Source organism: Malus domestica, chromosome 02 (assembly GCF_042453785.1).
Source record: "Malus domestica chromosome 02, GDT2T_hap1".
NCBI classification, from domain to species: Eukaryota; Viridiplantae; Streptophyta; class Magnoliopsida; order Rosales; family Rosaceae; genus Malus; species Malus domestica.
This window is the reverse complement of record NC_091662.1, coordinates 6,069,318-6,091,483: the sequence shown is the minus strand read 5'-3', so window position 1 is coordinate 6,091,483 and position 22,166 is coordinate 6,069,318. Positions and strand designations below refer to the sequence as shown.

At 35.1% G+C, this 22,166-nt stretch overlaps 4 protein-coding genes across 4 annotated transcripts; all 4 read right to left on the bottom strand.

Moving 5' to 3' along the window:
- Positions 1-1,191: 1,191 nt before the first annotated feature.
- LOC114822667 (uncharacterized) lies at positions 1,192-2,016 on the bottom strand. Its single transcript, XM_029097544.1, has one exon. The coding sequence runs from the start codon at positions 2,014-2,016 to the stop codon at positions 1,192-1,194; it is 825 nt and encodes a 274-aa protein (XP_028953377.1).
- A 6,636-nt stretch (positions 2,017-8,652) lies between these two features.
- On the bottom strand, positions 8,653-10,638 carry LOC139190709 (uncharacterized). The gene is made up of 6 exons (XM_070811142.1): positions 10,572-10,638; positions 10,224-10,435; positions 9,896-10,114; positions 9,735-9,827; positions 9,520-9,621; positions 8,653-9,411 (listed from the first exon to the last, which is right to left on the bottom strand). Exons 1-6 carry the CDS (start codon positions 10,636-10,638, stop codon positions 8,653-8,655), a joined length of 1,452 nt encoding a protein of 483 aa, XP_070667243.1.
- A 2,124-nt stretch (positions 10,639-12,762) lies between these two features.
- LOC114822664 (uncharacterized) lies at positions 12,763-16,424 on the bottom strand. Its single transcript, XM_029097537.2, has 5 exons — positions 14,158-16,424; positions 13,885-14,060; positions 13,752-13,839; positions 13,557-13,662; positions 12,763-13,455 (listed from the first exon to the last, which is right to left on the bottom strand). The coding sequence occupies exons 1-5, from the start codon at positions 16,422-16,424 to the stop codon at positions 12,763-12,765; spliced, it is 3,330 nt and encodes a 1,109-aa protein (XP_028953370.2).
- A 3,607-nt stretch (positions 16,425-20,031) lies between these two features.
- On the bottom strand, positions 20,032-21,504 carry LOC103416217 (pathogen-associated molecular patterns-induced protein A70-like). Its single transcript, XM_029088613.2, has one exon. It carries the CDS (start codon positions 21,364-21,366, stop codon positions 20,245-20,247), a length of 1,122 nt encoding a protein of 373 aa, XP_028944446.2. The 5' UTR covers positions 21,367-21,504; the 3' UTR covers positions 20,032-20,244.
- Positions 21,505-22,166: the final 662 nt, after the last annotated feature.

The following is a 22,166-nucleotide window of genomic DNA, read 5'->3' as shown; positions in this document are numbered from 1 at the left end:
ATTGTAATAGGGTGCTTTATTCAAGCTTCGATAAAACTTTGTCAGGATTTCAATCAAGACAAAAGAAAAAGAGTGTCCTGCATCAAAATTATCCAAAACTCTAAATCCGAGAGTATAGTTTGATAGAGATAAACAACAGTTAATATATCCAGTATGGAGATCCGAATAACCTGCTAAAATTTTAAAAATGAAGAGCAACCAAAGGGAGCGAAAAGAAAATAGTGTTTCAAATTAAGAACGTCCAGCCAATCAAAATCTACAGCAAATTTCGACAAATGAATGTTTGATAAATTAATAAGGTTTTTTTTATCACAAATGATCCCTGAAATTAACCCACCCAATTAAAATGGTCTCTAAAATTGAAAATCAATCAATGTAGTCCTTGAAAATAGCTGTTGCAAATCAATGTGATCATTCCGTTACAATTTCGTCAAAAATTCTGTTAATTGCTAATGTGGCACATAAATGGATCCCACCAATTTAATTAAATATTATTTTGTGAATAAAAATATTTAAATAATAAAAAACAAAATTTATTTTTTATAATTAAAAACTTAAAAAATAAAAAAAATAAAAAATGAAGATGAAGATGATTGAACGCTGTTCATCATCTTCTTGCCTTCCCACCCTCCCACTACAACCCCCATCCCGCCCCCTCCCACTCTCCCACGAAGTTCTGGGTATCTTCAGAGTGCCACCGTCGAACTTGCGGCTGTCGTGAGGGAAGGTAGTAGCAGACTGTGTAAGTTCTATTTGAGAGCAAACACTTTGTGATTTGTACAAAGTCTTTTGGGACGATAAGGAGATTAACTTTATCACATGTGGCAGACTTATAAGGAGTTGTATTACTTAGGTATACAAGTCAGAAACATTCTTAGATAAACTAGAACTCTTCTAGCTGATTTATGCACAAGTAATCTTCGGTGATAAAGTTCATCTTTGATAGGGTTTACTTAATGGGAGGACTCCTAATCAAAGACCATCACCTATAGTATATAACTGAGGTCCCTGTGCTCTCACTAAATACCTGCAAGTATACAGAAATCCTCAAGCCCCATTGAGTGAGCCTTGCTTCCGGACAGTGCAGAGACACAGAAGAGCCTCAGTTCTTTACCCTATTTCTGAGACGATGTCTTCCTCAGGTTAGTGGTTAGATTGGTATATGAGTCAGTCGTTATATATGTATATAAACTAAAGAATTAACTTACATGGTATATGAGATTTAGTGGCCCTAGTGACACTTTGGACAAGGTTCACAGACTCAATTCTCTCTTTCTCAAACCTTTCTTTCTTCATCCTTTCTTCTTCACTCACACAAATAGCTATCAATTCATTCACATCCCATTTCTCACGTAGACCATTATAATAAACTTTGAGTTGTGTATAACTTTCAGGCAGAGAATTCATAATGACATGTACCAGAAAAGTATCAGAAATTGGTACCTCGAGTGCATTGAGTTTTCCAGCAACGTCCACCATTTTCAATATGTATTCTCGCACACTTTGAACCCCATCATATCTCATGGTAGTGAGAGCATTCATGAGATTACCTGTCTCAGTTTTTGGTGATTCCCTATACTTTGCCTCAATGGACTTCAAAAAATCTTTTGCATTTGCTTCATCAGGAAAGCCACCTCTCACCACATCTGTCATGCTCCTTTTGATGATCAATAGGGCAATTCTGTTGGATTTGTGCCATTTTTCATACTTGGATTTCTGATTTGCAGTGCTGTCATCAGTGAGTGCCGGAGGTTCTTCAGTTCTCAGTGCCAAATCCCAGTCCATAACTCCCAAAACGATTTCGAGATCTTGTTTCCACTTTCTGTAGTTGACACCAGTAAGAGGCTCAACTGTATTGAGATTCAAAGAGCTGGGATTCACTGAAACATAGAAAGGCACAAAGCCAGGCTTGTTGCGAAAGGCTTCACGCAAAAGGAGGGTGTAGACTACAAAGAAACATTCAGCCCCGTGTCGACAAAGGATGCGTTTAGGGTTATTATGTCTATGGTGGCTCATTTTGATTTGATTTTACATCAAATGGATGTAAAAACGGCGTTCTTGAATGGGGACCTGGAAGAATGCATTTACATGCGTCAACCAGAAGGTTTCAAGGAGGGAGAAGGAAGAAACCTAGTGTGCAAAATGGCACAAATCCAACAGAATTGCCCTATTTATCATCAAAAGGAGCATGACAGATGTGGTGAGAGGTGGCTTTCCTGATGAAGCAAATGCAAAAGATTTTTTGAAGTCCATTGAGGCAAAGTATAGGGAATCACCAAAAACTGAGACAGGTAATCAACAACAACAACACCATGCACATGAAGACAACATCACGGCTGCGGGTGCTGCAAATATAAGAAGGTCATCTAGGGTTAGAAAACCTACAACCCTAAATGATTTCGTATATTTGACACAGGTTGACACTGATCTTTCAGAGTTTAATGATCCGATGAGTTACAAAGAAGCAATTGCAGGACCAGATGCTGATAAATGGATAGAAGCCATGAAGAGTGAACTGAGTTCGATGGCAAACAATCAAGTGTGGGATCTAGTGGAACAGGCAGAAGGATCAAAACCCATAGGATGCAAATGGGTTTTCAAAACAAAAAAGGATTCAAACGGAAACATAGAAAGGCACAAAGCCTGGCTTGTTGCGAAAGGCTTCACGCAAAAGGAGGGTGTAGACTACAAAGAAACATTCAACCCCGTGTCGACAAAGGATGCGTTTAGGGTTATTATGTCTATGGTGGCTCATTTTGATTTGATTTTACATCAAATGGATGTAAAAACGGCGTTCTTGAATGGGGACCTGGAAGAATGCATTTACATGCGTCAACCAGAAGGTTTCAAGGAGGGAGAAGGAAGAAACCTAGTGTGCAAACTCAACAAATCCATATATGGATTGAAGCAAGCATCACGGCAGTGGTACTTGAAATTTCATAGAATTGTGAAAGAACATGGCTTCACCGAGAATCCTTCAGACAATTGCATTTATCTGAAGTTCAGTGGTAGCAACTTTATCATCCTAGTTCTCTATGTGGATGATATATTACTTGCCACGAATTCTCACAGTTTGTTGGATGATACAAAAACTTTTTTGCAAAAGCATTTTGAAATGAAAGACATGGGAGAAGCGACATATGTTTTGGGCATTGAGATCAAAAGGGATAGAAGGAGAGGTTTGCTAGGCTTGTCACAGAAAGCATACATAGAGAAAATGTTAAGAAGGTTTAATATGTCTTCGTGTGGAACTACTGAGATGCCTATATCGAAGGGTGATAAATTGAGTAAGCAGCAGTGTCCACAAACAGACTTAGAGAGGAAGGCTATGGACGACAAACCATACGCCTCCCTGGTGGGAAGTTTAATGTATGCACAGGTGTGCACAAGGCCTGACTTGGCTTTCACCATTTCCGTGCTTGGGAGGTTTCAATCCAATGCAGGTGAAGCTCACTGGAATGCTGCCAAAAGAGTTTTGAGATACCTTCAGAGAACCAAGGACCATATGTTGGTGTATAAAAGAACCGAGAGTTTGGTTTTGGAAGGGTATAGTGATTCTGATTTTGCCGGTTGTCCAGATGATATGAAGTCAACTACAGGTTATGTTTTCTTAATGGCATGTGGTGCGGTTTCTTGGAAGTCTGTCAAACAAGGAACTGTGGCAGCGTCAACAATGGTTGCAGAGTATTTATCAGTCTGTGAAACAGTGAATCAAGCTGTTTGGTTGAAGAATTTCATAGTTGGGCTTCAAGTAGTGGACTCTATATCGAGACCTATACAGATTTTCTGTGATAATAATGCAGCCATATTCTTTACTAAAAATAATAAGAGATCTAATGCAACAAGGAATTTGGATATAAAATATCTCATTGCTCGAGAGAAGGTGATGGCCGGTTTAGTTAAGGTTGATTATTTGGAAACTGGATCCATGATCGCTGATCCGTTAAATAAAGCAGTTCCCACCATCGTTTTCAAGAAGCATGTCACTAGCATGGGAGTCTTGGCTGGTTTTGATGCAGCGAATTAGTGGGAGCTATGCAACAGGTTTCAACTTTTATGCTAGTTTTCATTCAATAGCAATTTATGTTATGAAGGATAAGTTTGAGTATTAACAATGAAGTTTTCTTAGCTAATAAAGAATAAAGCTGAAAGGTTGTTCAAGTTTCCTTAAAGGGTTCAGTTTTTTTAGCTATGATAATGCATGAATATTTTGCATGCTGTTTATGATTTTTATTCATTATACAGTGTCGGACAACCTGAGGGCTTTATATAGAAGCACATGGATCATTTTGATTCTGAAAGGGACCAAATGTTAGACATAATTAATACATGCTCGGTTGTGTCTTGCATGCTATATATCTTGTTGGAATCTTATGTGTTGATAAGCTTTACTGCAAGTAATTATGGGGACGGTACTCTTCAGTGTAATGAGTGTGTTGCCCTATAATTCTCATGAATGCTTAACAATGACGAAGACTGGAAAACTAAGAAGTGTCGAAAGTTAATCTCATGGCCAATTCAGATCCTTCCCAACTCCAGTATGATTATACAACTTTACAAAGTATTTGCTCTAGTGGGAGAATGTAAGTTCTATTTGAGAGCAAACACTTTGTGATTTGTACAAAGTCTTTTGGGACGATAAGGAGATTAACTTTATCACATGTGGCAGACTTATAAGGAGTTGTATTACTTAGGTATACAAGTCAGAAACATTCTTAGATAAACTAGAACTCTTCTAGCTGATTTATGCACAAGTAATCTTCGGTGATAAAGTTCATCTTTGATAGGGTTTACTTAATGGGAGGACTCCTAATCAAAGACCATCACCTATAGTATATAACTGAGGTCCCTGTGCTCTCACTAAATACCTGCAAGTATACAGAAATCCTCAAGCCCCATTGAGTGAGCCTTGCTTCCGGACAGTGCAGAGACACAGAAGAGCCTCAGTTCTTTACCCTATTTCTGAGACGACGTCTTCCTCAGGTTAGTGGTTAGATTGGTATATGAGTCAGTCGTTATATATGTATATAAACTAAAGAATTAACTTACAGACTGTTCAAGCTCTCCAAGATCTGCAAAACGTGTTTGGTTCCAGTCATTGTCGTCTCCCCTGGTTTTTCATACCGCATAAAAAAACAGAGCAACTGGGTTATTTTTTACTGCTGAAAATCTGTACACTTCCATAAATTTCAAGACTTTATGTTTTTTTTCCCACAACCTATTTCTCTTACGCCATTAAACCAAAAACCCATAAGAAGAAAAAGCATAAACAGTAAGCAGAGGAGAGAAAGAGAGAGAGACCTGAAATAGAAGGACGACTGGGTTTGTTGAAGCTGCTTTTAAGCTCTCCATTTTCTTATTGATTGGGTGGTGATTCTTCCTTTTTTTTTCTTTCAGTTTTTTATTATAAAAAATAAAAATTGTTTTTTATTATTTAAATATTTTTAATTCACATAATCATATTTAATTAATTTTAAATAATTTTTTTTATTATTTAAATATTTTTAATTCACATAATAATACTTAATTAAATTTAAATAATTTTTTTATTATTTTTTAAATATTTTAAATTCACATAATAATATTTAATTAAATTCGTGAGACCTATATGTGTGCCACAACAACACATAATTTTTTTTTTTACAGAATTATGATAGAAAAACCACATTGATTTGCAACACCCAATTTCAATGACTACATTGATGGATTTTCAATTTTAAGAATCATCTTGATGGAGTAGCTATGACAGCCCGTCCCGAAATATTTTCTCGATAGCGTGGAAATGACGGTTTTACCCTTGAGCATTGAGTTGTGTATGTGTAAATAGACTAAGATTTGGACCCAATTGGAACTTAAGATTTTGTTTGTTTTTGTTTGGTGACCAACTAGGACCACACACACACCAACCAATCTTATTGACCCTTTTCTCTCTCTCCTTCCCTCTCGGACTTCTTTCCATTTTCGTACAATTGTACGGACAGATTTCAAACCTACCTTTGCAGGCATGAATCGAGACTGTGAAGGTGATTTTTATGTTCTTTGCAAGCCCAGGAGTCGATTCATATCCTTGGTTGGACGTGAGACCTTCGAGAACCCGAGAACCAAAAACCCCTGGTGAGGTGCACTGTTCACTCGACGTGATCGCGAAGGTTTCAAGTAGTTTTGAGACTTAAGAAGGTTCGATTCTTGCTTTTCTAGCACTTTGGAAGAATTTTGGAAGGTTTTTGATGTAAGAACACTCAGGTTTATATAGTTGTAGGGTTTGACCGGTTTCCGCGAGTTTTTCTGGCAAGTTTCAGTTGTTTTTAGGTCCCCAAAGTGGTAAAAATGTGTTCTACTCGTTGTAAGCTTCGTTTTGGTGAAAATTTCATCGAATTTGGTTGAGAAATGGAAGAGATATTAAAGTTTAAAGATTTTACAGTTACAGGCGATAACAGACGGCGACGGAATTCGGTGACTCGTTAGAGAAGAAGGCAAATATTTCGTCAACTTTGACGGAATATTCTAACGGCGTCAGGTATCTATAACGGTATATGCTTTTATTTAACGAAATATTCCCTAACGCCGTTAGGGAATCCGTCAGTGTACCAGGCACGTGCCTGTGCGTGGGCAGCGTGTCTAGCAATGTATGAGAAGTTATTACATACTTTTGTTTATGTGCTCTAAAATAACATTTATATAATTGTTTCGCATATAGGTGAGATATATCCCGATGACGAGCACAATCAAGCAAGACTTGGGGACTACGACCCTTCCACATACCAGTGAGTGGGCTTTTGGTTTTCAGTATATACTTATAAACTTTGTATTTTTCCCATAAAATGTGTTTTAAATGAAAATATGTTTTGAAATGCCATGCCTATTGATTTATGCTTAGACTATGAATTTGTATGGTATGCATAAATGTGATTTGACGTTGTGGACGATCAGGTAAATACCAGGTGAGTGGTAGATTGTTTATGTGTATTGATGATTATGTGAGATGTGTTGAGAGCTCATAAACCTGCACCTCCATGTTAGTGCTCCCGCCCGTGGTTAGGGCACAGTCCTTCACGCGATGTTCACCTCCCGCACCATACGCTCTCATTGGATCCAAGTTAGGTGCACAGTCCTGTCGCACAAACTACTATAGGTGGTTCCGACTCGTAGGTGACCCGCGAATTATCGCACAGTCTTCATGTGATCGTAGCACTATAGCGTATTTATTTACACTCAGTCTTGTCATACAGACCACTTTAGGTGGTTCCGACTCGTGTGCAGACATACTTGTTGAGCTATAGATTTAGCCAGACATGCCACTTTAGGTGGATCCGGCTGATATGTTATTTCTCATAAGTTATTTCACCTGAGTTACTTATTCCGTTATTTTGAGATATTTGGCATGGCATAACTTTGAATATTATTATTCTGAGCATGGTTTTGAAATATATATATATTCTATTTTCTGGGAAATTATACAGGTTTTACGGCGAGGGGTTACTACCTTTGATAATTGAAATGGTTTTGAAAAGCTTTGTTTTTGCCCACTCACATTTTCTATTTTGCACACCTCCAGGTTTTAGGTAGGAGTTTTTGTTGGTGGCTCACGAGGATCTGACAGTGGTTCTGATAGATCATCACAAATGTAGGATCACCTTTGGGTGTTGTATATTTAGTATTCGTCATGCTGAATTGCACTTAGGTTACCTATGCTCTGGTTATGTGTAATCACACTCATTCTCGTCTTGCACCTTATCTTATTTAGTGCTCTAGTTGGTTTGGTTTTTGTTTATTCACATTTCTTATATTGATATTGCTTCCGCACTGTGCACATGACTACGTCACTCTCACGTGACGGCCAACATGCCTTGATCTAGATCGGAGTGTGTCAGTAGCTCAATTTCAAAGATCATTTACAATAAAAACCCAATTAACACTACTACAATTTATGCTATCACCGTCGGAGTCAAAACCGACAAGAAATCAGATTTCTGTCGCAATTTTGGCAAAAATGCGACATAAAACAATGTAATGTCGCATTTTCAAAGCGACACTATTGCTAGCGTCACGAAAGGGCTTTAGCGTCGGTTTGGTGGCTTAAACCGACACTACATAGCGTCGCTTTAAAGCGACACTAAACTAACGTCGGTTTAAAGCGACGCATACTTACACGTTACGTCGCTTTAAGGCAACGTTCAATAGCAATTTAATTGTAAAATATAATTCCTACTGTCGCTTTTAAATGACACTGAAATAATATTAAATCAATTTAATATCCCATAAACCGACGTCAAATAACAATTAAATAAATAAAATATGCAACCGAATAACGGTCTTAACCGACACCACCTTTGTTAATAATAATAAAAAAAACACACAAATCGCATTCTTCTTCGATTCATTGTAACAGAAAATTTTTATATAATTATATTAATTAATTTCAAGGTAAAAAAAAAACATTAATAAAAATAATTAAAAAAAATAGTGCCAACATACACAATATTGTCCATACATTAATGAAAATAATTAACAATAAAAATAATGTCAAAATATACAAAAACCCATCCGTCATAACAACTACTAAATCCGACATTACAAACATAACATAAAAAACAAAAAAGATAGAACGATTAAAGTGTCATATTTAACCGACAAGAAAGCGAACCAAATAAACTACGGAACCGAATCTGCGCCTGAACGTGGCACAGATCCTTCTCGCCCTTGAGGTCCTATATTTGATGCCAACATCCTCGACAAGTCCACATCAGATCCAACACCCGCAAGCATTTCAGCAAACCCCCCAGCTGGAAATTCAGGACAAGGCGCAGCCATCTCGGGTCGATATACTGGCACTTGATAAGGCGGCTCCTGCATGTAAGGCATGGGAGGCTGCTGCATGTATGGCATAGGCGGCTGCTGCATGTATGGCGTGGGCTGCATAGGCAGCGGATACATAGGATACGGAGGTTGCTGATTATAGCCAGCATAAGGATATGCAAGGGGCGGCTGACTTTGACCCGACTGTTGAGGAGGAGGAGGCTGACTCTGGCCTGACTGTTGGGTTCCCGGGCTAAACGGTGGTTGTGGTTGTGCTTGTGGCTGAAATCTTTGGAAAAGCCACGCAAACAACTGACCTTGCTTGTTCTCTAGGTCCGAAATCCGTTTATTGTTATTTTCGTCCCTCAATTTCAACTCATTATTTTGAGTCATCAGCAATGCCATTGCACTGTTAGATGACCTCTTGGAGGAAATTGATGTAGAAGACGAAGAAGATGCATAGGACACCATATCAGGAGTCACCTCATGACCGTATCCTCTGACTCTATTATACCTCTCAGGACCCATTGTGTCAACATACACTTGGGTCCTAAGATCTTCATTATCCTCTTGCCCCGACTGAATCAAAGTTTGCAGATTGCTCTCCATTGTTGCCTAGCATTACAATTTTTAAAAAGAAAAATTCAATCGTAAAACAGAACAATAAGCTATAGATAATAAATTTGAATAATAATGAAATACCAACACAGTAAAATAAATTACCCCTGTACGCTCCGATTCTTCATCAATCCAAGCTTCATTTTTTCGTGTATGACATTCACGAAAAAAGGTTACAGGATCAGCTTCTTTCCCATGCTTCTTCCGCTTTACCAAAAATAAAATTTCACACAAACAATTTTAGGCTAACCTCGTTAAAATTAAAATTTATAACTATAGAATATATAAAATAACATTTCTTCAAATTGTACAATCCATACATATTCTTGCCGCTTTCTTGCAAAAGATTTTGTACCAGTAGTATGGTTCATTGTTTTCTTTTGCCGATTAATCTTGTTTTTTTCAGCAACCTCCTGAAAATAAAAATAAAAAAATTATTACACAAATTTATAGTTATAACGAAATAAACTACATCGTTTACCTTTGTTTTATCTCCACTCCAGTATGCCAACAAATTACCCCACTGGGTAGGATTCACATCAGGAGGAGGCTGGGGATGCTCCTCTGCAGCTCTGTTGGTATAATATTTTTTTTTTAACTTATTTCTGTACTCCTTATGTGCATGCTCAGCAACCTTAAGCGTCATAAAGCGGATCAAAGGCAATCTTGGTATATCAGCATCTTCAAAAACAATATTTCCCTACATCCATAAAATAAAAAATAAAAAATAAATAAATCAACCAAGTCAAATATTATAACAATCATTGAATTATTCTTTTATTTTCTAATAAAAATATAAATACCTATACCTTAATTCTATTCCAAAAAGCTTCCTTATCTACATCCTTAATCTTACGCCAATGCTTCGCCAATGGGAGAATTCTGTGGTCTCTAACCTCCGATGCCACATATTTTGAAAATGCACTAGAGTTATCACTAACGCATTTTCCAGACATATCAAACGAACAAAGCTGTTTCGTCCATTTGGGAACTGAGGGTCCTCGCCTCCGTTGAGAAGTTCCTTGTTCATAACAAAACCACAGTTAAAACAAACCAAAAAAGTTGGAAACAGATGTAAACTTTTAGTTTATAAGGATAATAGAAGATTAAACAAAAAAAAAAAAAAAACGAATCCAATAATAATGTAGAAAAATAACCAGCTTCGACCTCCTCCTCTTCCACATGAAGTTCCTCATCACGTTGAGAATCACAACTACTATCCATAGCGAAACCAAAGGAAGAAGTGCGGAAATAGGAGTGAAGGGAGTGAAGGGAGTGAAATGGGGAGTGAAGGGAGTGAAATGGGGAGTGAAATGAGAGAGACGGAAATAGGTCGTAGAACCTTAAATATGCCAAAAAAATTAGCGTCGAAATATGCAACTATTACGTCGCTTCAAAGCGACACCACCTCTGCAACATTTTTGACTAGCGTCGAAATAAGGTAACATTGCCTCGCTTCAAAACGACGTTAGGTCTGACAGATTTAAATAGCGTCGAAATATAGGCTAATTGCGTCGATTTGAACTGACGTTATTCTGACAGACAGTAATTGCAGTGGCCTCGGAATTGGACGTGCGAATGTGACCGAGGCGTCGAAATATGGGCATATTGCGTCGCTTAAAACCGACGTTATAGTCTGACATTTCTAACTAGCGTCGAAATAGAGGACAATGACGTCGGTTTTAACCGACGTTATTCTGACAGACATTAATTGCAGTGTCCTCGGAATTGGACGTGCGAAAGAACCGAGGCATAGAAATAAATGCCTGCGTCGAAACAATAACTGGTTGCGTCGGTTTAAACCGACGTATAATACGAGGCGTCGAAATAATAAGTGGTTGTGTCGAAATAATAAGTATTTACGTCGATTAAAACCGACGCCACTACTTATTATTTCGATGCAACTATTTATTATTTCGATGCTTCGTTTCTTTCGCACGTCCAATTCCACCCTAATTCTTCCGATCCATTTCCCCGTGCAAAAAAACGGGGAAAATTCCCGCCCAACAAAAAAATAAAAAAAGAGTTTAACTAAAAAAGAAAAAATGGAAACGCAGGAGAAAAAAAATAGTTAAAATAAAAAAAGGTTATTTCTTATAATATTTTAATATATAAAATTTAACTTATACATAATGCTTAATAAAAACACAAATATAATTTTAGGAACATTTTGATATTGATGGCTTATATTTGAATTGTTTTAATCAAACATCTATAATTTTGAAACTTTTGATCAAACATTGTTCGGTTTATAATATCCTTAAAATTTTGATTTTTATTGTAAATAATTGACCAACTAGTTCATAAAATATTATGATAAATATTCTAAATTCACCACAAATATTCTATCTTAACTTATCATTATTCGTTTAAAATGAATTTTTCTTATGCAAATAATTTGTTGTATTAAAACGATACATTCACTAACACTTAAACAGTTTATTCATACTTTCATTAAGTATAACACAAGATTTTGGGATATCCACTAGTGTAAATATTTCAAATTGAAGATCGCATTCATTCACCGTATTCATATAGGGTGAAGGAGTGTACATATAAAAAATCATCAAAATCGGAGTTAAAATAACCGTTACATCGTGATTTTTCGTTAATAACCGTCGAATAAGTTTTTCCCATTACTGTGTCTCAGAAAGTTTTTTTTTTTTTAATTTTTGGCGTATGCGATCTCGAAGTATACACAAACATGTTTGACGGTTCGATCGTTGAAATTAGTTTCGTAGAGTTCGTATTCCATCAAAACGATACATTCACTAACACTTAAATAGTTTATTCATACTTTCATTAAGTATAACACAAGATTTTGGGATATCCACTAGTGTATAAAATTGTTAAAGTTTTTAGAAGTATAAAATTGTTAAATAAAAAGAAAAATAGTGTAATTAACAGCTCAAAAAATTTCGTGAACTTTAAATAAGAAAAAATAATCATCCTTTCTTCGCATTAATACATATAATTCACAACAGGTTTTTAACTTGCGTCGAAATAGACTGACATTGCGTCGAAATAGGCTTATATTGCGTCGGATCAAACCGACGCTAAAATGACATTGCGTCGAAATAAGCTTTCATTGCGTCGGTTAAAACCGACGCCAACTGAATTAAAAAACCGCGAAAAATGCCGTCCAAAATATTTTAATTAAACCGACGTCGGTTAAAAGCGACAGGAAACAAGCTTAAAAAAAAAAAATTATAACCCAATATTAAAAATAAAAGGTTTAACTTATATTTAATACTTAATAAAAAAAACAGAAATATAATTTTGACAATAAGATAACATAACATACGAAATGAAAGATAGGATAATTAATACATAAAATAATTAACATATTTATTCTCCTTCATCATCTGTTAGCTCATCGTCGACATTGGCATGATTAACGAACTCGGTAGGCAGCGCTAATAATTCAAGAAAAGGAGTCTCTTCCACGCCAACCCTTGTATGAAAATTTTCATTATCAAGAATTCGATCATCCAAATTCGATATGGCATAATCATCAATAGCATCACTATCCTCTAGTACGTCAAACAAATCCCTCGGCTGAGTTCGAACAACTACGTGCCAATCTTTTTCAATTGTGTCATCCACATAAAATGCTTGTAATGCTTGTGATGCTAGTATGAAAGGATCCTCTTTAAATCCCAATTGATTGAAATTCACCATAGTAAATCCATATTGATCGGTCTTCATTCCTCGTGGACTTTCACTATTAACCCATTCGCACTTAAATAACATCACAGCTCGACCCCTATCTTCCGCCTCAGTAGGACCACAATATTTAACCTCGAACATATCAACAACTCTGCCATAACAATTCACTTGCCCAATTGCTCCAGGAACATTTGCAGGTACAAAGACACCACAATTTTGATTCTTATGCTTATCATCCACAGATTTTATACGAAATCTAAATCCATGAACAATGTGACTTTTATATCTACTCACAACCCTACTAGGATAATTAGCTAGCCAATGCAAGTCTTCAGATATCAACGTGTCATTAGCATGATAGCTTGAATTCATCTGTAATAAGTATGAAGATAAAAATTGACAGAATAACTATAACATGTTATAATTAAAATGCAAAACAATAAATAAATAATGTGATTGTTATATCAACTCACATGTTGCTTGAACCATTCTGGAAATTCTTTCTTGCTTAGCTCCTTAATTTGGCGCATAGTTAACCTTTCTCGACGATGTTTAGTTTTCAAGAATTCCTCATGTTGGCTACACAATTATGTCGAAATTTAGATAATTAATTTTTCAAAGTTAAGAAAATCAATAAAACATTAAAACGTGTGATTAAACGTTATTACCTTCTAAATAGGTTCACTTCATCACAATTATTTAGAATATATCTATGGCATTGATCAAGAGTATTTAGATCGAGCTCTACATGTTCTCCTGAACCCATATAACATCATTTGGAGTCAAAAATTGATAACCCACCAGACACTCCACGTCCAATACCATCTTCATTTCGGCCTCTACGGTTACGACGAGACTCGACACCTCTAAGATACATGGAACAGAAGGACAAGCACTCATCCATCAAATTTGCTTCAGCCATAGAACCTTCAGGACGACCTTTATTACAAACATTGCGCTTCAACGTTTGCAAATACCTATAATTATAAATTAAAGTTATGACTACAATTGTAATAATTATAAATTAAAGTTATGACTACAATTGTAAAAAATTTATAAAAAATTATTAATTACCGTTCAATTGGATACATCAATCTATAGGGAACAGGCCCTGCAAGAGCTGCTTCATCTGCCAAGTGAACTGGAAGGTGCACCATTATATCAAAAAATGCAGGAGGAAATATTTTTTCAAGTTGACATAATGTCAAGGCAATTCTTGAACTCAGTTCCTTGAATCCTTCCTCAGACTCCTTCTTACTACACAATTGTCTGAAAATTGCACTCAACTCTAATAATATCATAGTAACAGCTTTAGGCAAAACCGAGCGTATTGCAAGCGGGAGTAACTGCTGCATTAAAACATGGCAATCATGACTTTTCAACCCATGTATTTTTCGTTCATTCACGTGCACACATCGCGATAAATTTGATGAATATCCATCGGGGACCCGAATAGTAGACAACACATTGCAAAACGCAGTTTTTTCTTCTCTTTTCAACGTGAACAAAGCTGGAGGTAGAAATGTTCTATTTCCTTCTCTACGTGGGTGTTGACTGCGTCTTATGTTCAAGACTTCAAGATCTGCACGTGCAACCAATCCATCTTTAGACTTTTCTATACCTAGCAATGTTCCCACCAGACTGTCACATATATTCTTCTCGATATGCATAACATCAAGATTGTGTCTAATCAACAGATGCCTCCAATAAGGTAGTTCATAAAAAATAGATTTCTTCTTCCACTGACTGTTACCACTTGTACTGCTCGAAGTTCTTTTTCTGCGTTGCCCGACTGAAGCATTTTTCTTTGGTTTTCCAAAAGTAAATCTCAATGTACAAAGTTCTTCAAGACATTGTAAACCAGTCCACTGCCTTGGTGCACTACGATGCTCACGACGACCATTAAAAGCTGTGGTTTGCCTTCGAAACCTATGATTATCTTCAAGAAACCGTCGATGCCCCATATAACAAATTTTACGACTCGCCGGCAAGTAAATGGATTCTTTATCATGCATGCAATGTGGACATGCTTTATAGCCATGTGTACTCCATCCTGACAACATTCCATAAGCCGGAAAATCACTTATAGTCCATAAGACAGCAGCCTTCATCATAAAACTTTGGTTGGAATACGCATCATAAGTTGGAGTGCCCACCTCCCACAACTCATTCAACTCGTCAATCAGTGGACGCATGTATACATCAATCTCTTTACCAGGACTGCGCGGTCCTGGTATTAAAATAGACAACAACAAATTTGGTTGCTTCATGCACATCCAAGGCGGCAAATTGTAAACAGAAAGCACCACCGGCCATGTGCTATGATCATTCCTCATTTTTCCAAAAGGATTAAATCCATCACTGGCCAACCCTAATCGAACATTTCGAATTTCTGACGCAAAATCCGGATATAAATTATCCAAATGCTTCCATGCTGGAGAATCTGAAGGATGTCTCATAAACTCATCTTTAGGACATTCAATTGCATGCCACCTCATATGTTCAGCCGTATGCTTCGACATAAAAAATCGTTGCAATCTTGGTTTTAAAGGAAAATACCACATAACCTTAGCTGCGATCTTTTTTCTCGACCTATCCGCTGCGTTGGTAACTTTATATCTTGATTCACCACAAACCGAGCACACGGTCAAATCCGAAGTATCTTTCCAATAGATCATGCAATCATTGGGACATGCATCAATTTTCACATACGTAAGACCCAAGTCATTTATAAGTTTTTTTGCCTTATAACATGATTCAGGCAAACAATCCCCTTCAGGCAACATTCTTTTAATTAACTCCAGTAAAGTTGTGAAGATGTCGTCTGGCATTCCCGCTAAACACTTGATCTGATACAGCCTTACAACTGCTTCTAATTTCTTAAACTCCTTACACCCTGGCCACAAATCTTGATCTGCTTCTTCAAGCAACCTAAAAAAAGTCTCCACCTCTTCTGGACGCCCTTCCCCAATAGACGGTTCAGTAGACGGCCCAACACCTTCTTCTGTTAATGGTTGGACAAATACATCATTAAGAAAGTCATGCATACCAATCACCTCATCTCCTGTTTCTTCTTCTCCAATTGCCACATTTTGCTCTCCAATGTTTTGCTCGCCATGACGTCGCCAGCAAGCATTTTTATAATCTTTATCCATATCATACAATATGAGATGTTCAATAATAGTGTTCCTAACAAAAGTATATCGATTACAACATCTTTTGCAAGGACATCTAAACTTATCAGGACCAACACCATTTGCAACTGCTTGATCCAAAAACAAATTAATTCCAGCTGTATACGCTTCAAAATTTCGAGGTATCGTCAACCAACTCTTGTCCATGTTTTACCAGTTTACGAGGGTAAAATATTACGCTGACACTAAGATGCCTACAATCTTGCAATCCCTATCATGTAGGCATAACTATTAGAATTTTCAATTTCTATCTTTCAACCCTCGAACTCTATCACGATCACGATTGCAATCTTTTAATTTTCAACACCTATTGTAGTAAAAACAAATTAAAATAACAACAAAAAGTTATCAAAATTATGCTCATCTAATCCATTCTAGTAAATAACAACCAAAAGTTAACAAAATAACAATAAATTAAAATAACAATTATAGTGCAAAAGTTATATTTAATATTGTTAATTTAACATAAATGCTTATTTAAATTATTCATTCCATTTTCTCATAACAATTCAAATTGTAAAAAAAAATTAATTTAACATAATATATTCTTATATTACTAAAAATGATAAGTTTATGTTATATTAATATTGTTAATTTAACATACATGCTTATAAATATTATTCATTTCATTTTCTCATAACCATTCAAATTGCAAAAAAAAAAAAAATTAATTTAACATAATATATTTTTACATTACTAAATATTATAAGTTTATGTTATATTTAATATTGTTAATTTAACATAAATGCTTATAAATATTATTCATTCCATTTTCTCATAACAATTCAAATTGCAAAAAAAAATTAATTTAATATAATATATTCTTATATAACTAAATATTATAATTTTATGTTATATTTAAGATTGTTAATTTAACATAAATGCTTATAATTATTATTCATTCCATTTTCTCATAACAATTCAAATTATTCTCATCTAATCCATTCTAGTAAATAACAACAAAAAATTATCAAAATAACAACAAATTAAAGTAACAATTAAAGTGCGAACAAAATTAATTTAACATAATATATTCTTACATTACTCAATATTATAAGTTTATGTTATATTTAATATTGTTAATTTAACATAAATGCATATAAATAATATTCATTCCATTTTCTCATAACAATTCAAATTATTCTCATCTAATCCATTCTAGTAAATAACAACAAAAAATTATCAAAATAACAACAAATTAAAATAACAATTAGAGTGAAAAAAAAATTAATTTAACATAATATATTCTTAAATTACTCAATATTATAAGTTTAAGTTATATTTAATGTTGTTAATTTAACATAAATGCTTATAGATAATATTCATTCTATTTTCTCATAACAATTCAAGTGACAAAATTAATTATTTCACCTAAATATGAAGTAATTTAACAAAAATAATAGAAATTTATCTAACTACTTAAATTACAATTTTTAAATAAATAAACTTGTGTATTATACAATTTAAAAATTAAAGAATTTAGTGATAGAAACCTAAATTATAGAAGAATTCCGTCGTCGATCAATTCTTTATATACTCAACCAGCTCAAATAAATTCCCTACAACAATAAATTGTATCAAAATATTAAACATAAGAGGAGAAAATAAAAATACTACAAGCAAGAAAAATTTACCTTTGTGAAGAATGAACTTGGAAGAACTCGGAAGGTGAGAGAGAGAAGGTTTGTGAACCGTGAGAATGAGATAAATGCAAGAGGAAAAGATGAATACGGGTGAGTGAATATAAAGACGATCAATCTGTCGCTTACAACCGACACTGGGTTTCAAAATATTTAAAAAAATAAAATATATGTCGCTAAGAACCGACGTAGGATTTAAAATATATAAAAAAATCAATTAGTGTCGCTTCTATATGCGACACGCATACTTAATGTCGCTTAAAAGCGACACTGTTTTATTCAAAGCGACGCCAGTATTTAAAATTATTAAAACGTGTGTCGGTTATAAGCGACATTAAGTATGCGTGTCGCATATAGAAGCGACGCAGACTTTCTAAATCCGACGTCATATTCAGTGGGTGTCGCAACTCTCTTGTGCGCCACTATATGATATTAAACCGACGCAACAACTGACACTATAGGGTCCTTTTGTAGTAGTGTAATAATCTTGAAAAAATAATAAATATTTTAGTTCAAAACCGGGCCAGTGTACTCAATAACCTCGCTAATTAAATGCGTAAGATATTAAATTTTCTTAAAATCTTTCAAGACCGAGGGAATATATAAATTCATAATGGTGAATACGTAAAAGAAATAACACATAGATATTCATGGTACATAAAAGAGCTTAACACATAAATATTCATAATACATATTTAGAATTATTTTTTTAACAACTTCTATTTTCTTTTATTTTTTCAAACAACTTCTATTTTCTCAATTCAACTATTTCTCAAAATATGCTTCTAAAGTATATTTGTCTTCAAGGGCATTATGTTTTGAAAATATTTGATCTTCTAGTTCTTAGAAGTTTGAAGCCATATACATATAATTGTTGCTTTATAAGATATATGTATTTTTGCTAAAAAATAATAATAGTAATAAATGAACAAACAAAAATTCTTGTTAAATGTAATAATATTTATTTAACAATAAATTAATAAATTATTCATTCATTGATACAATAATAACCTCTCTAAAACAACAAGTGGTGGAAAGTTGTTGTGCCCTTACATGACGGCGTGAGTTCGAATTCCGCCGGTGACTAATCTAATTTTTAACTTACTAACGCTATCATTTCACTAAAAAAATTAACCTTTCTAAAACGATAATTTATTTTAGTAAAGAGTAATAATTAATAAATTATTCATTCTTGAAATAATAATTAATTAATTTGGTTGACGAATTTGTGGCACTTTGAACACCGAAAAAAGAAAGCTTTTTTTTTTAATTTTTTCAAGAAGAAATATAAATATTAAACAACATATAAAATATATCTTTCTTTTTTCAAACAAATAAATATGTTCATGCATGTCAGATTACTGAGATTCTTGCGACGACTTCTTCCTTGGAAATTATTCCTTCATCATCGATTATATATAATTAACCCATCCTTACTGCTATCAGCTACCAACTTAAATATATGTCCAGTTATCTTTATTAATTAATGAAATCGTATTTGTCAACAAAAAAATGGTTAAAATATTACTTAGTCTTCTATCACACAAAAAAAATGATAGGCAATAATGTAATTTCACATGTCCAAATTTTTTTTTTTTTATTGAAACCTCACCTACAGGTGATGGTAATATACCTCCAATATTAAAGAAAAAAAAAACCTCACACCCCACGTTCTCTCCCTCTCTCCTTCTCATTTTCTAAAAAAATTTTGTAGTCAAATATTAGTATATATGTATACATTCATAAAATTAATACTCATTATACCAACTTAAGCCATTGATGGATCATCAGAATTAATATAAGGAGAATTAATATGGAAATTATTTGTCCCTCTACTTACGATTAACATATCCTTATCGTCCGGACATCATAATTGAAACCGTTTATTATCTTTATCATCATCTAAAGATCATATCTGAGAAAAAAATATTCAATTTAAATATTATTTAGTTATTCATATGCATAAAACAAATAGACGGTTCATCATATGATGTTACTTGTCACTAAACTGTTAATTAGTTTAATATGTATGAAAAATAAACGATCTCGAAATTGAATAATTTTTTTTGTAAATATAATATTTAAATAATAATAAAGATTACGAACAGTTCTAATTATAATATTTGAACGATAAAAATTCATTAATAGCAAGTGACGATGGGACACAAGCATTATCCTTAATTCACATGACCCAAAATAATCCACAAAACTGAATAAATACCATTACATTCACAAACTCAGAGTCTCACAGACAACAAAAAAAACCTATAAATTATTTTTTATTTTTTTTAAAAGGAAAAACACTACCTTATTATTGGCTACTTTTTTTAATTGATTCGAGCCTCTGCAGTCTCAGCTGCTGCTTGAACTCTTTGCTGTCTCAGCTGCTGCTTAAACTTGTTTATGAAATCGTTAGCTTTCGCGTCAACTGCTTCGTGTCCTCCAAACGATCTCGTTTTCTTCACCCTCGGCGTCGCTGGCCTAATGTCCGTTTCGTTGTTGTTTCCTTCAACCCCTCCTCGGAGCCGCGAGTTCTCGCTGGCCGACTTTTTTATCTTCTCATGCTGGTTTACCCGAGCGCCATTACCCGAGTTCGACTTATTCCGATGAACCAAGTTTTCTTCACTCGAACTTGGATCGTGGGCCTCATGTTCGGACGCTTCCGGTTCATGAATTTTATTCTCTGGGTCCGCATGTGCGGGCCGGTAGAATGGGAAATCCATCGACTTGAGCCGCTCCAAGAGCGAGGGTGTCCTAGCTAACCCGACCGGACTATTGCGGTCTGTCTGACTCGAACCAGGATGTTGTGCTGCTGATTCGCCGGATTGGACTTCTGGGCTGGTGGATTGTTCAAATTGGTAGTGGGAAAAGTTGATGGACCGAAACCGGTCCAATAGCGAGGGAGTTCGTTCGAGTAGGGGTGAGGGAGTCCGGTTTGATCCGGTCGAATTATCTAAATCTGCATGTTGTGGCGGCGTGTAATGGGTTTCAGGATTCGGTTGCTCGAATTTGTAGTGGGAGAAGTTTATCGACCGGACCCGGTCCAAGAGTGAGGGGGTTCGTTCGAGTTGAGGCGAGCTGAACAGGCCGGGTTGCTCTTCTTGCTGCTGCAGTTGTTGTTGGTGCTCAGGTTTTTTGTGGGTCTCATAGCGGGAGCTGAGGACTATGATGCCGATCATGAGGTTGAGGAGGATGAAGAGCGAGGAGGGCGTGAACCAGCTGAGCATCCATGCCCACATGGCCAAAGACAACGACGGGTCCGCCATGTTGCAGTTTCTCAGCTGCTTCTCACTCCTGTGAGCTTCTAGAGAGAGAGAGAGAGAGAGAGAGAGAGAGAGAGAGAGGGAGTTATTTTTGTTGTTGTATGGCAGATGAAAATGGAGTACCGTGGGGTTTTGGTGAGTAGGATGACACAAACGGATATATAAAATGGTGAGAGATGCCGTCATAAAAAGGAGAGAGGTGACGTTATAAAAAAGGAGAGAGGTGACGATTTTTTGGGTTTGGTTGTATGGGGATCACAGGGCGTATTAACACGTTGCACGTGTTTATCGTTTTCAGACGTCTGTTGATTTGATAGAGAGATTTTTCAACGTGACCGTTACATGATATGGTACATCATGTGTTTCTATATAAATTGTGAGATATATGTATTAAAAGTTTAATAAATTAAAATTTTAAATTTTTCATCACTTACATAAAAACATGTAGTGTACCATCTATATTTCCGTCATAACTAAAAATTTCTCGATTTGATAGATGCACGACATATAACTAATCTGGGGATAACTTAATAAAAAATAAAAAATACAAATCTTAAGGTACATCATTTGTTTGAAATTGCTTTAAAAATAATTAAAAATGCTTTTAGAAAAATGTTTTTTGTTCCAAAAACACTTAAAGTGTTCCTGTATGGAGCACCAGTTATTTGCTTTTTTTATGAAGTACTTCAAGTATTTTTCCAGGATTTACTCGTATTTTTACTAAAAATTGGTGCTAAAACATTTTTACGAAAAATATTTTCAGCCATTTTAAATCACTTCTAAATAAGCCCTTATTAAGTGGAAATGAATTGGGGGTGTACTATCCACATATCACAATTTATTTCTCACACAGTTATTGTTAATTTATGTGATTTGATCGTCATCAATTCATTCGAATCTGATTGTCGAAAATCAAGAGAGTATGTGAATATCACATTCCAATAAATTTTGCAGTTACTTACCCTTAAGGTTAACTCCACCTATCA

Excerpts from the sequence above, each read along its gene's own strand:
- LOC139190709 (XM_070811142.1), bottom strand. The coding sequence starts at position 10,638 with ATGGATAGTAGTTGTGATTCTCAACGTGATGAGGAACTTCATGTGGAA. Across the intron at positions 10,436-10,571 it reads AGAGGAGGAGGTCGAAGCTG|GAACTTCTCAACGGAGGCGA; the intron begins GTTATTTTTCTA and ends GTTATGAACAAG. Across the intron at positions 9,828-9,895 it reads GGAGTGGAGATAAAACAAAG|GAGGTTGCTGAAAAAAACAA; the intron begins GTAAACGATGTA and ends TTTTATTTTCAG.
- LOC103416217 (XM_029088613.2), bottom strand. The coding sequence starts at position 21,366 with ATGACGGCATCTCTCACCATTTTATATATCCGTTTGTGTCATCCTACT.
- LOC114822667 (XM_029097544.1), bottom strand. The coding sequence starts at position 2,016 with ATGAGCCACCATAGACATAATAACCCTAAACGCATCCTTTGTCGACAC.
- LOC114822664 (XM_029097537.2), bottom strand. The coding sequence starts at position 16,424 with ATGGACAAGAGTTGGTTGACGATACCTCGAAATTTTGAAGCGTATACA. Across the intron at positions 14,061-14,157 it reads TTGATGTATCCAATTGAACG|GTATTTGCAAACGTTGAAGC; the intron begins GTAATTAATAAT and ends TTATAATTATAG. Across the intron at positions 13,663-13,751 it reads GAAGTGAACCTATTTAGAAG|CCAACATGAGGAATTCTTGA; the intron begins GTAATAACGTTT and ends ATAATTGTGTAG.